At 35.9% G+C, this 13,847-nt stretch overlaps 1 protein-coding gene across 1 annotated transcript in view; it reads right to left on the bottom strand.

Moving 5' to 3' along the window:
- Positions 1-11,362: 11,362 nt before the first annotated feature.
- Positions 11,363-13,847, bottom strand: part of loaf (lost and found) — a 148,784-nt gene continuing 146,299 nt past the window's right edge. The window contains exons 7-8 of the mRNA XM_068390516.1: positions 12,920-13,070; positions 11,363-12,739 (exon numbers count right to left, since the gene is read on the bottom strand). Coding sequence (XP_068246617.1) covers positions 12,979-13,070 — 92 coding nt within the window. The 3' untranslated portion in view covers positions 11,363-12,739; positions 12,920-12,978. The remainder of the gene's footprint in view (positions 12,740-12,919; positions 13,071-13,847) is intronic.

The raw sequence follows: 13,847 nt of genomic DNA, 5'->3' as shown, positions 1-13,847 counted from the left end.
ATGTCACAAAAATTAAAACAAAATTAAATATGAGGTATCAGGTTTATATAGGCTGGTTTATTAAGTATAAGGAAGAGCGAGTGATAAGATAAAAAGCAAAACCATTATAGTGTACGAGCATGTATGAAACACGTGCAGTACAATAGACTGACGGGCTGGGAAAATTTGTGCGTATAGCCTGGCATAGAAGACCATAAACAGATGCGAGTGGAAGGAAATGGCTGAGGCCTTTGTCCTGCAATGGACTAGTCACGACTAATAATGATGACATACTGTATGTATATATATATATATATATATATATATATATATATATATATATATATATATATATATATATATATATATATATATATATATATATATATATATATATATGTGTGTGTGTGTGTGTGTGTGTGTATGTGAGTATTTATGCATGCATATAATACATTGTATTATACACTGATGTTTATTTTTCGTTAGGTAGTTAAAATCTAACATTTTTATTGTATATAGCCAGGAGTTTGTTAATAGCGCTACATAAATATTGTTCATGTCAATCTTACTCAAGATATTTATTTTTGAGTTACTGAGATCTCACACAAGAGGTATTATAAGTTTTCTCTCCTATTTACTCTATCATAAAGCTAAATAAATAGTCGTAAAGGAATGCTATACTTTAGAAATCTGAGAACTAAATGGATGCAATAAATTTACAAAGCAAAGCTATAAATATCTTCAGAGTCAAGGTTTACTGAGCAAACGCTTTCCTGAATGTCGTGTAAACAACCTGTGATTTAGTTCCGTTAATATTTGATTTCTAATGGGCCAATGTTCTCTTCCTATGCCTTATCCCTTTCTTCGCATATTCCCTCTCCTATGTGCCTCCTCTTTCTCTCTTCTCTTAGTCTATTGCTACATTCCTAGACTCATATTGAAGAACAATCCGGTTCAGCGAGATCGCGAGCGAGTAGGAAAAGCTAGCGAATATTTTACCTCTACACCACTGCAGGGTTGCCAGCCAGGTTTTCTAAATGAAAACGGCCAATTTCTAATAAACAGAAGATTTAAAAGGCCATCCCATTAGTAGAAAAAGGCCAAATATATAGTATTTAAGACCAGCATTTTTTCATATTACTGAAGGTCAGCCAATTTTTAAAAAAGGCCAAACGATTTTTTGGCCTAAAAAGGCCAAACTGGCAACCCTGCACCACTGTACCTTTCATATCTTAGTTTCGTTTGATAATTTTGGTGTTCAGGAATGTGTAAGTCTTGGATGGAGACGTTGAGAAGAACAAAAGAAATATATAATAGATGAGGATGATCTTCGCCATACAAAAATTCGCATGCCATTCTATACAAAATTTATAAGACGGTTGACGAGATAAAAGTCTCTCTCTCTCTCTCTCTCTCTCTCTCTCTCTCTCTCTCTCTCTCTCTCTCTCTCTCTCTCTCTCTCTCTCTCTCTCTCTCCAGATCAGGTTTATGAATGAAATATAATTGTAAACGAGATGGAATCTTGATTGAGAACGAAACTAAATTGTTCTTGTGAATAAGATGGAATTATTATTATTATTATTATTATTATTATTATTATTATTATTATTATTATTATTTGCTTTAAGCTAAAGCCACAGTTGGAAAAGTATGATGCTATAAGCCCAGGAGCTCCAACAGGGAAAATAGCCCAGTGAGGAAAGGAAACAAGGAAAAATAAAATATTTTAAGAACAGTAACACCACCAAAATAAATCTATAAGCCCAGGGGCTCCAACGGGGAAAATAGCCCAGTGAGGAAAGGAAACAAGGAAAAATTAAATATGTTAAGAACAGTAACACCACCAAAATAAATATCTCCTATATAAACTATAACTAACAAAAAAAGAGGAAGAGAAATAAGATGGAAGAGAAATAAGATAGAATAGTGTGCCCAAGGGAACTCTCAAGCAAGATAACTCTAATCCAAGACAGAGGAAGACCATAGTTCAGAGGCTATGGCACTACCCAAGACTAGAGAACTATGGTTTGGTTTTGGAGTATCCTTAGGAATGGAATGGAACAGAATGTGAATAGAATGGAATTGCAACTGTATGAAAAGAACTAAAGTTATAAATGACACATAACTCTGACTGTTATGGAGACTGTATCAAAGTTGTGTGAGATAGTACCAAAATATAACTGTGAATGAAAAATAACTAGATGTGAATGAAATATGAATTTAGGGATTTAGGTCGCTGGGGACCTAGGAGGCCATTTGGCGATGTGGTGTAACCGAGTATAAACCTGACTAGTGCACCATAAAGTAAAATTTAAGATGATAAAATAGCAATAAGGAAGAATACGAATAAATGGAACCAAGGTAAAGAAGACGGTCTAGGGCTGAAGATGATCAGATATAAGGATTTAGGGGTATTTAGCAAAGTCCTGGGCCCTGTGAGACCATAAAATTGACAATTCACAAATAGCGACAGTTTTGAGTAATTACGCCACTTTCAATTCAATATATATTTTGAATACAGTATACTGTAGGCCTATATCAAATGTATGCTGGCATCACGAACTTCTGTTTTGCTAACTATGCTAGTTCCAGGTCGTTTAGTGAGGAAACTAGGCCAGTTTTTTTTTTATATAATACTATAGTTCTTTTATAATTTTAACTTGTTTCCCATGTGGCGAATTGTTTTAACTTATGAAAAAGTAATAGAGGAAAACAATATACCTAGCTTCGCATAATTTGGCAGCATATGAAGAGGTTGGTCTTGTATACAAATACCCAATGAACTAAGCAACCTTACCTTGCTGTGTTCTCTGCTCCCTTCATGATAAATACCAAAAATATCAATCAATAAGCAAAGCATGCAATGATACACAACATACGGTATACATTATTTATCAAAGGGTAAGCAACATGAAGAAAATGGAAGAAAAGAACTCGGCCCATATACCTCTTACCTTTGAAGGTGACGGTGTTTACATGTGCAATACCGAAGCAGAGACGAAATTTACAACTATTCTGTCTCCTTTGAACTCACTACTGATGGTAAACCTTTTTTCATATTGATATTAGATAAAATGCAATTCTTCAACTTGAATTACACGACAAAATTGTCAATTGAATAAGCACTTCTGGGTCGGGAAACTCATAAAGAAGACAATGTTGTGTTAGCCTATTTGTAAAATTCTACGGTACAGCCCAGCAACTCGCTGTTATTATTATTATTATTATTATTATTAATTGCTAAGCTACAACCCTACTTGGAAAAGCAGGATGCTATAAGCCCAGGGGGCCCAACAGGGAAAATAGCCCAGTGAGGAAAGGAAACAAGGAAAAATAAAATATTTTAAGGACAGTAACTGGACTTCGCGTAGACCACAGTAAACAATCCATGATCTAACGTAGTGGTTCTCATTTATAGTCGTAAATAAGTTTAAAATCAGTCATTGATATCGTTTTTGTTTGGAAATGTTTTATAGAGAAACGAAATATAAATGCTGTACCTACGATTTAAAAAAAATAGATTACTTGTACAACATTGATAGTTTTTGTTTTGACTCGCCTATACTTGAGTCAATTCTTAGCAGGCTCCTCTCTTCCAAGCAAGCTCTCTCTCTCTCTCTCTCTCTCTCTCTCTCTCTCTCTCTCTCTCTCTCTCTCTCTCTTTCTTTTTTCCTTTTTTATCAGCACTAAAAGAGAGGAAATTTGGAAAAAAGGAAGAGAAACCAGATGAAAAATAGGAGCTTATAAAGTGGGTTCAGCTACATATTGATAAATAAACCTTAAATTTGATTGATAAATAGTATTAACGTTGATTTCTAGACATTCAAGACTTGTGAAAACCTTCTCAGTATATGTCAGCAACTTTTCATCCATATTTCCTTCTGTCTCTCCTTGCTTAGCTGTCCAGCTCTTTGGACTTTACTTCAATTTTCGTTTATCTTCTCAGAACAAATCTTTTGACAGACTCCTATTGAAGGTTTTGGAATGTAATTTAGTAGACTTGTTAAACCAACAACAATAACAACAACAACAATAATGATAATAATAATAATAATAATAATAATAATAATAACAAAACAACAAAAACTAGTTCTCCTCATCATCATTAACATAATACAAATATTAACGAATGTAGTTTGGAACAAAGCCTTCAATAAAACATATACTAATTAAAAAATATTTTACAGCAGAATTTCATTTTACATTGTTAGGTTAGGTTAGGTTGATGTCTTTTCTATTTTTCAGACTTCCGTTTTCTCTTCCAAGAATGAATTTAATGAGCTTCTAAGTTGGGCCAGGGTAACACACAAAGGGGGCTGAGGCAAATGTATCAGTCATCTTACAGTGAGAGAGTATAGCTTACACTTATGGATGTAGGCTGCACAGTTTCGCCTGATATCTAAAGTCCATTTCTTTTATCGATGCAGATTTGCACCGACTCACAGCGGTGCCCTTTTAGCTCGGAAAAGTTTCCTGATTGCTGATTGGTTAGAAAGATCTCGTCCAACCAATCAGCGATCAGGAGACTTTTCCGAGCTAAAAGGGCACCGATGCGAGTCGATGCAAATCTGCATCGCTAAAGGAAATGGACTACAGTCACTGTTTCTTTCAGGTATCCGGTGAAGCTGTCACTACACTTATGTTAGTAAAACAGCTACCAAATTGAGATACATATTTCTAGTTACCTACAGGAAGGAGATTTTTCAATATTTCAAACGATTTAACTTGATAGAAGGAAAATTGTAAACACCGTAGCATAAAAATATTGCTCTAGGCTTCATATAACTGTCACCTTTAATTTATGGTGGTGCTGACGATACAAAAAACATAAACCCACCTTAATTCGAGTTCTCTTGCTTGAGGGTACACTCAGGCACACTATTCTATCTAATTTCACTTCCTCTTGTTTTGTTAAAGGTTATATAGTTTATATTGGAGATATTTATTTCAATGTTACTGTTCTTAAGATATTTTATTTTTCCCTTGTTCCCTTTCCTCACTGGGTTATTTTCCCTGTTGAGGCCCAAGGGCCTATATCATATTGCTTTTCCAACTAGGGTTGTAGCGTAGCAAGTAGTAGTAGTAGTAGTAGTAGTAATAATAATAATAATAATAAATATGGCATATATAATTCCAGCCTTTCTACTCCGAGGTGGGAAATAGAGAAAATCAAAACATTACCAGTCATGAAGTTCTATTTACAAGAACCTAGCAAGAAGTAAACACTACCAATATTGAAAACACCACTTACACATTTACTCCTAATCAAACCAACTTGGATAGAAAATCAAGTATAGGAGAAAATAGACCCAGAGTTCTATGCACCTTATAGGTTAGATGCCGGATAGACTCTTGGAAAACTGTAACTCACCTTTAAGTTGCTATATTTCCAGCTGCATCAGTATACTATAAGAAAAAAGGACGTACTTTCTCCAGTACCCGAATTGATCAAGGTACCTAGCATTATGAAGCTTCATCTGTGGTGGATAATGGGGGGGGGGGGGGCTGTGGCACCCTAGCAGCACCAGCTGAACTCGGTTGAATCCCTTGTCAGGCTGGGAGAAACGTAGAGAGGAGAGGTCCCCTTTTTGTTTTGTTTCATTTGTTGATGTCAGCTACCCCCCAAAATTGGGGGAAGTGCCTTGGTATATGTATGTATGTATGTATGTACCTTGATCGCGCTATCCCGCACCAGCCAGCTCAGCTGTCCAGGTCCATGCTAGGCCTTTGAAACCTTTATCATATCTTCACTTCTCTATATGTCAAATATTACATAGACCTGCCATCACATGTCCTAATTTAGTCTTCAACTAATCTACTATTCCAATCCCATTATTATTATTATTACTTGCGAAGCTACAACCCTAGTTGGAAAAGCGGGATGCTATAAGCCCAAGGGCCACAACAGGGAAAATAGCCTAGTGAGGACAGGAAAAAAAGGAAATCTACAGAAGTTTAAGAACAATAATAACATTAAAATAAATCTTTCATATATAAATTATAAAAACTTGAAAATAACTAGAGGATAAAAAACTTCAAAATAACAAGAAGAAGAGAAACGAGATATAATAGTGCGCCCGAGTGTACCCTCAAGCAAGAGATCTCTAACCCAAGACAGTGGAAGACCATGGTACAGAGTCTATAAAATCATACAGAAGCCTGTGTCTCCCCTATGAACTGCAAAGCTACACAGAGCCTTTTTTTTGGCCAGGAGGACCAGACAATCTACCAAAAAAAGGGCTTGCCTTGCATTTTGGCAAGGTAAATCTACAACTGTATAACTATAGTCCATTTCTTTTAGCAAGGCAGATTTGCACCGACTCGCAGGGGTGCCCTTTTAGCTCGGAAAAGTTTCCTGATTGCTGATTGGTTAGAATTATCTTGTCCAACCAATCAGGGATCAGTGAACTTTTCCAAGCTAAAAGGGCACCCCTACGAGTCGGTGCAAATCTGCATCGCTAAAAGAAATGGACTATAACCGGCTTGTGTGATTAATTGCTCCGATCCAAAATGGAGTACTTCGTTACACCTTTCAAAATATGTTGCAGTTTTACGTACTTTACCACAAATACGCCTAAGGACAGTGGTATATTGTAATTGTTACAAACAGGGGACACCTGAAAGAGACAATGATTAGATATCAAGTGAAACTGTGCACATGAATAAGTGTATATTTTACTCTCTCAGAGTAAGATAGATAATATATTTACCTCGTCTCCTATGCTTTGTATTACTCTAGCCCAACGTAGAAGCTGATTGAATACACTACTGGAGGAGACAAGGTTATTCAAAAAAATAAAAAGAATTCCTGCAATATTGCTTAATGGAATAACAACAACAACAACAATAATAATAATAATAAAAATAATAATAGTAATAATAAACTAAATTTTCATGACTTTCAGTTCACTCATTTTCTTTCAAAATAAAATAAAACAAATGTAAGGACAAATACCAAACAGAAATTCAGTGACTTTCAACAAACAATGAACTTTTTCAGATAATTTGCCCATCACCTGGACAGACAGGATTAGAATGGTATAAAGCAAAAATACTCCAATATGAAAAGTTATTTTATATTTTTTATGAATGGACATTACATATACCTAAGCCTATTGTAATAAGCCACAAAACACTTGTTGATTGAAGAGAAACTGACCTATTTGTCTTTCTTCTGTAGAAGAATTTTGGGTGGACTTTTTACAAAAACATCATATAAATGAACACAGATAACTATATTGCCATCAACTTGACCTAACAACGCGTGACGAATCACGCTGTCTATGCAGAATAAAATATAACGCAACGCGCCTCCCTTGAAATACAGTTTTCAAAGCGAGTGATTGCAACTCCTGTTATTGTACCCTAGAAAAAAATCTCAAAATAACTTATTACCATAAAAAAACATGTAAAAAGACACAATAGATACTTACACAAACTGGAACTATACACTAGGCTAATTTGTAGATTTAGGAGGAGTATCTTTTGTGCTTTGAGAGAGATTTCTACAATTTGATCACTTAGGACAACAGGAAAGTGACACAGGACTTCTGTTTTACTTTATAAAGGTTTCAGGATCATCACTGGCACTACTTTACGCTATGAGAGTGGAAACCATGTACAGTGATACCTCGGTAGTCGAACGACTCTATACTCGAACAATTCGGAGTTCGACCAAAATTTTCGAGAAATTTTTGCTGCGGTGCTCGACCAAAAATTCGGTACTCGACCAGCCGAACACGTGACGACCGCATGGGCTTTGTGATGATCGCGCCATCTCGGCCACTCTCGCTTGTTCGGGAAGCATCAGTTCTCTCGAGAGCGTCACTCAGACAACGCGCAATCAGCATTCGTTGTGATTTAGTGATTTTCAGTGCTTTTAATTGCTTTTTTAGCTTTCATAATGAGTCCCAAGAAAGTAATGAGTGTTAAGGGGAAGGAGAAGAGGAAAACAGTGCGAACAACGATCGAGTTGAAGAAGGAAATTATAGCGAAATATGAGAATGGTGTACGAGTGTCCGATTTAGCGGTAGAATACGGAATGGCGAAGTCGACCATTTCTACGTTTTTAAAGCATAAAGAAATGATTAAGAAGGCGAATGTTGCAACGGGAGTTACGGCGGTAACTAAGCAAAGGCCACAAGTGATTGAGGAGATGGAAAAGTTGCTTTTAATATTTATTAAAGAAAAACAGTTGGCCGGGGAAAGTGTTAGTGAAGCGTTCATTTGTGAAAAAGCGTTGCATATCTATGAAGAATTAGTGAAGAAAAGTCCGAGTACCAGTGAAAGTGATTCATTTACATTTAAAGCGAGCAGGGGTTGGTTTGAAAAGTTTCGTAATAGAACAGGTATTCATCGTGTTACTAGGCATGGGGAGGCAGCTATACTGCAGAGGAGGAAGAAACAATTAACAATAGACCAGTTTTTCACAAAAGAAAAGAAAGCTGCTACATCAAAGCCTGTTTCTCCTCCAAAGAAGAGACAAAGAAGAGAAGAAACCCCTGAAATAGATCTGCCCACCCTTTCATTGGAGAGAGAAACAACTCCTGAAGGAGAACTACCCCGCCACATCATGGAAGGGGACTCTCCTTCCAAGCAGTAACCTCCCCCTTCCATCCTCTCCACATCCATCCCTGTATGCCATCGAACCGCTGCTCAAAGGTATGTTCACTACAGTACAGAAAATGGTTTAAAATTGTTTTATTTTAGTACAGTAAATGGTTTAAAATTGTTTTATAGGATTTTCTGACCAATTTCATACACATTTAGATAATTATTGTTGTTTAGGTACACGTTTTATTAATATTTTGGGCCTGTTCGAGTGCTTGGGAACGGAATAGAATATATACCATTATTTCTTATGGGGAAAAAAAATTCGGTACTCGAACAAATCGGAGGTCGAACACGGATCTCGAACGGATTATGGTCGAGTACCGAGGTATCACTGTAAAAGAAAACATTGTTCCAGAGAATCGTGATCGAAGGGTTCGCCGTCAGAGAGGTCCAACCTTGAAGCAAAAATGTAAAAGATTAGTTCGAACTTCTTAAAACCAACAATAATGTAAAAAATTGCCTCGTACACATCAACTATTTTGCAATAAGCTCCTTTAGATAGGAAATTAAATACATTTTGGAAGCCTTCCAAAAATTGCTATTTGCCAAAAGTGAGGTTAAAGATTAATAATAAAAGTTCGAACTTCTTAAAACCAATAATGTAAAAAAAATTCCTCATACACAACCATTTTGCAATAAGCTCTTTCACCAAGAAGCTCCCAGATAGGAAATTAAATACTTTTTGGAAGCTTACAGTGCCAAAAAAAGGGCTATTTGCCAAAAGTGAGGCTTTAGACCCCCCTGACAGCAGTACTCCTTAAAACTCTCATCTCCTTTTATCAAATCCCAGGATGAAAGTGATGTTTTTTTACATAATCATCCAGTAATAACTGCAAAAACACCAATATTTACTTGTGAAGATACTCGTCACTAATTCTGGAATGCGTAGGTCTAAATTACAATATATACTTCCTCCTTTAGAGCACCTTAATGGCTAATTGCACTCAATATGCAAAAAATTTTACTCACACGAACATCACCTCCAAGTGACTCAAAAATGGAACATCAATCAAGAAATAAACATAAACATTTTTTTTAGTATATATAGAGACTCAGTCTTAACGACATCTCGGGTCATTCATACAGCTCATCTGATTTTTTTATTAAGTTTACGTTTCTACAATAGTTGGGACTTGAAATGAGATACGCCCCGGGGAACCTATGACGACAAGTTAAAGCGGAGACTACAATGCTCCGTCCGAAAGGAAAAATGCGGATTTCCACGACTGGTCTATCCAGTACCCTTCACACATGTAAATCCATAATAAAGTGTACCTATAGAAGAGGAAATGAATGTAGAGATCAGACCTTCCTCACGTTTACAAAATCCTCCTCGCCAGTTTTTGACTGGTGAGGAATCATGAATCACTCTTACTATAATGTACACCTACTCACTTATTACTCATCAAAATGTACACCTACTCACTTATTACTCATCAAAAATAATAAACTCTATCCTGCTTTAGTACAATTCATAAATAACATGAGCACTACCTTTTTTTCTAAATATAAAACAACCTTTTAAATTTGGAAGTCAAAGTATTGGGCTCATTAGGATCAAAATGGATTCATAGATATCTAGACTTTTCTAATAGTCAGTCTGCCAGGTGGAATGGACCATCCGGAGATTCTGGCTAAAAGATATGATTTTCTTGAATCAGAGAAAAGTACAGCATTTATAAAGTGAAAGAATGGAGAAAGACATGAACAAAATCATCTTTTGTATAGACGATTTCATACATTTGCTTAAATTTAGATTTTAAAATAGGTAATAATTCATCATTTTACTTTGCCATACAAAGGTTAGCATTTAGCAGTACATACAGTACATAATTTAATTGTAATTGTGTAGGAAAGTTGGAATAAAACCTGGTTTTGCTGAAGTGGGATGGAATAAGGTCACAATTATCTGACAAACAAAATTAAGAGCATTTTTAAAAACACTTTCTGAATAAAGAATTTAGTTTACGATTTCATTTGTCTAAATAGTGATATGGCCTAAAGTATTCATATAGTGAGCCTGAATACTTCAAATCAACTCCACATAATCACGGTTCTATTTCAATAAAAAATATACAACAGCTTTTTTTAAAGCATTTCATCACCACCCATTTTAGCAATAAAGTTTGCAAGAACACTAAAAAAGGCATAAAACAGTTTCTTCATTATTACTTTACACTCTTCGCAATACAGATATTCATGTTTACTGCCACATGCTTTCAAGTAGATAAAGAAATCTTTCAAACACTCATTACTCCTATATACATCATGCACCAGTACTCGATGATAAGGAATTTATGTATCAATATAATCCATAGGTATTACTCCACTTTGATATGCTTCTATGATATGGTCGTTACATTTTCTTCAGTCCTTTTAGTACATAATTTAGTACATAAGTTACGGTATAATTACGGGACATTGTTCTGTATAAACAAAAGATATATTAATATCCAGTTGCAATTCAGTTTAAACTCATTTCCCTAAGAAACTCAAACTTGGGAATTCTAAAGCAAAAGGAATACAAGAATTTACAGATATTGACTGATGGTTGGAAAACATTTGCCTATTTCTTCCATGAAATGTGAAATTTTGTAAGCTTAAACCAACAATCATCTTACCAATATTCTTATTTCCCATATAACCATCTACATCAAGTGTACCCAGTGACTTACTGAATATCATTTGTACATTTTTAGATATGACTTTTTTTTCCCAAATACATCCTGAATCCCTTCAACTTTCCTATTTCTTATCCATACAATAAAAGTCAATTAACATATATGAGCACTTCATAAATGTAACTATGATTATAATTTCCGGATAAATCTTAATCTCTCTGAGAGCATATCAATTTATTCTATAAGCATATTTTTTAATATTCATGTCAATGAAAAACATACAAAAACAAAGATTTCATGAGAACATGAAGATACAAGCTTCCCTGGGTTTCACAATTTTGTATCGTGTAATGTAATTCTTAAATTTCCACGATTTCTACAGCCTTTTAAAGCATTGTAATCATCTTCCTATGATTGGTGATTATGTGGGACAATGCTGGGGGACTAATTAGGGTAGAAAGTGACGGATTTGGGGATATAAGAAAGAACATCACTGATACAATTCAGTTAAAAAAATCAAATCTACAGACAAACGTATACAAGTGTGTGAAGTTACATCTATATACGTACGCATGTAAATCTAGACTTATATATAAATATCAATTGCTTGTGATACAAAAAATTATATCTACACTGCTATGAGAACAACTGAAACATTTTCCTTTCAATTCAAAGGCCACTAAAGACAGAAATATAATCTTCTCATTTGGAAAGTCTTCAATAATGTGCTGACACAAGTGTCGCGTCTCATTTGAAATTTGTAGACATCCGTTTGGCAACATCTTACATTCAAAAGATTGAACACACTTTGGGCTAATAAACTCGGTAAAATATGAGACGTAACAATAATTGGAATAAAAAGAAAAGTACGAAAGAGTTAACCTTACAAATACAAATCAAATTACTGTAAGTTATAATTTCGTCTTGTTACACATGTTGATTAGCATAGAATGAAGTACAGTATCTACTAAAAACAATAAATTCCCAGTACATAATTATAAAAGACGAAAAGGAAGTTATTCAATGATATTTTTGGACAACATTAAACAAAAACTCAGTAGGAAACAGCTACAATTTAACAATGTATTCAGATATCTTCAATTAATTCTGAACAGGAGATTACTTTTCTTCATAACTCTGAATATTCTTCTTGGCAACCTAAACTCTGACTACATCAGTAACAAATGTGAAATATAATTATGTAGTAAACTATGATATTACAAATCAAGTTCCACAAGAAAAATATAATCTATTTTAACAATGAAATAATGTTCCAGTTACTTATTAGACCCTCAAGTTATGGATTATCAAACATTCAGACGTCCAACATTGCAAACAGTTCTCTTACATTACTATAATACAATCAGGAAAGAATGCAGAAAAGTGATGAATGTGAAACATTTTAGCAGGAAACAGTGAAGACTGAAGTGAGACAAAGTTTTCTCGTCTGCCTGGGGGGCGACTTGCAGACGTTTGTGGGACTCACCCTGCGTCTGGGGAGATTCGTACGCTATGTATGGCCGCACCTGAAATGGGTTAAGGTTGTCAATAACCGAGTTCTTTTGTGGAGACTGCATAGTGGGTGCAGCCGGAATCTTCAACGCGCTCTGCCTACAAGCATTTCCATGTCAGCAGTTTCCTAACATTTATCACTATACAAAGGAAAACTACTGTAAAGTATTACGCTTTTTCTTTCATGATCTTACCTATACAAACCACTCTTCCTTCTGCGTCGAGGACACATCGCTCTCAGAGCCTGAGGCTCTTACAGACACGGGAAGAAGAGATCTGTGAGCGGTCGTAGCGTACTGCACCCCACCCCGAACGCAGGGCGGACCAGGTTTCCCGGGCTCGAACCTATCGAATAAAAGCAAAAGAAGGAGATCAGTGTTCAAGTTCTCGACACATGGATGATGCTCAAGCTTCTTGGAGTTGAAGGACATGACAGAGGAGGAGAGAAAGATTTGGGGGAGGGAATGACAGGGAGGCAGTGGGAGAGTGACAAGGGAAGAGAGCCTGAGAGGCTTTGGGGCCGTAGAGCGAGCCCTCCTCACTCAAAGTACGTTATTTTACTCAATGATTTTGTTCCCATTCTGCATATGCTTATCACTATACTAAATCCACAAGACAAAAGATCAACAAAGAATAAAAGAGAGGTATTTATGGACGAGGCTCACTGAGAGAAAGGTGAAGTAGGATATGAGAATATATGCACAATATCGTCAGAACACATTGAGTAAAATACCGCACTCGGAGTGAGAACGGTTTGAAAATTACGGCCCAGAGACTTCCCTGACTCATACCTGAGGAAGGAGAAGAGGGGCAAGGTTGTTGATGGCGCTTTTATGCCCACACACTTCTTGATGAAGATGATGGTGGTGGTAGTAGTAGTAGTGGTAGTAGTAGTGGTAGTAGTAGTAGTAGTAGTAGTAGTATTTTAGAGATCGTTGTGATGAATGAGGTGAGCTTAAACACTTCTAAGGTAAGGGGTAAATATAGCGGGCGCTGCAGCCCACAGTATACCCGGGGAAAGACAACTGACCCGGGTTGTTGTTACCTGGGGGGAGGAAGGTGATCAGTGCACAAGCGAACAATTCACTCTAAAGGAAAAAAGTGCTGAGTGAGTGATTGAAG

Source organism: Palaemon carinicauda, chromosome 17 (assembly GCF_036898095.1).
Source record: "Palaemon carinicauda isolate YSFRI2023 chromosome 17, ASM3689809v2, whole genome shotgun sequence".
Lineage (NCBI taxonomy): Eukaryota > Metazoa > Arthropoda > Malacostraca > Decapoda > Palaemonidae > Palaemon > Palaemon carinicauda.
Note: the sequence above shows the minus strand (reverse complement) of the source record. Positions and strands in the feature narration are given on the sequence as shown.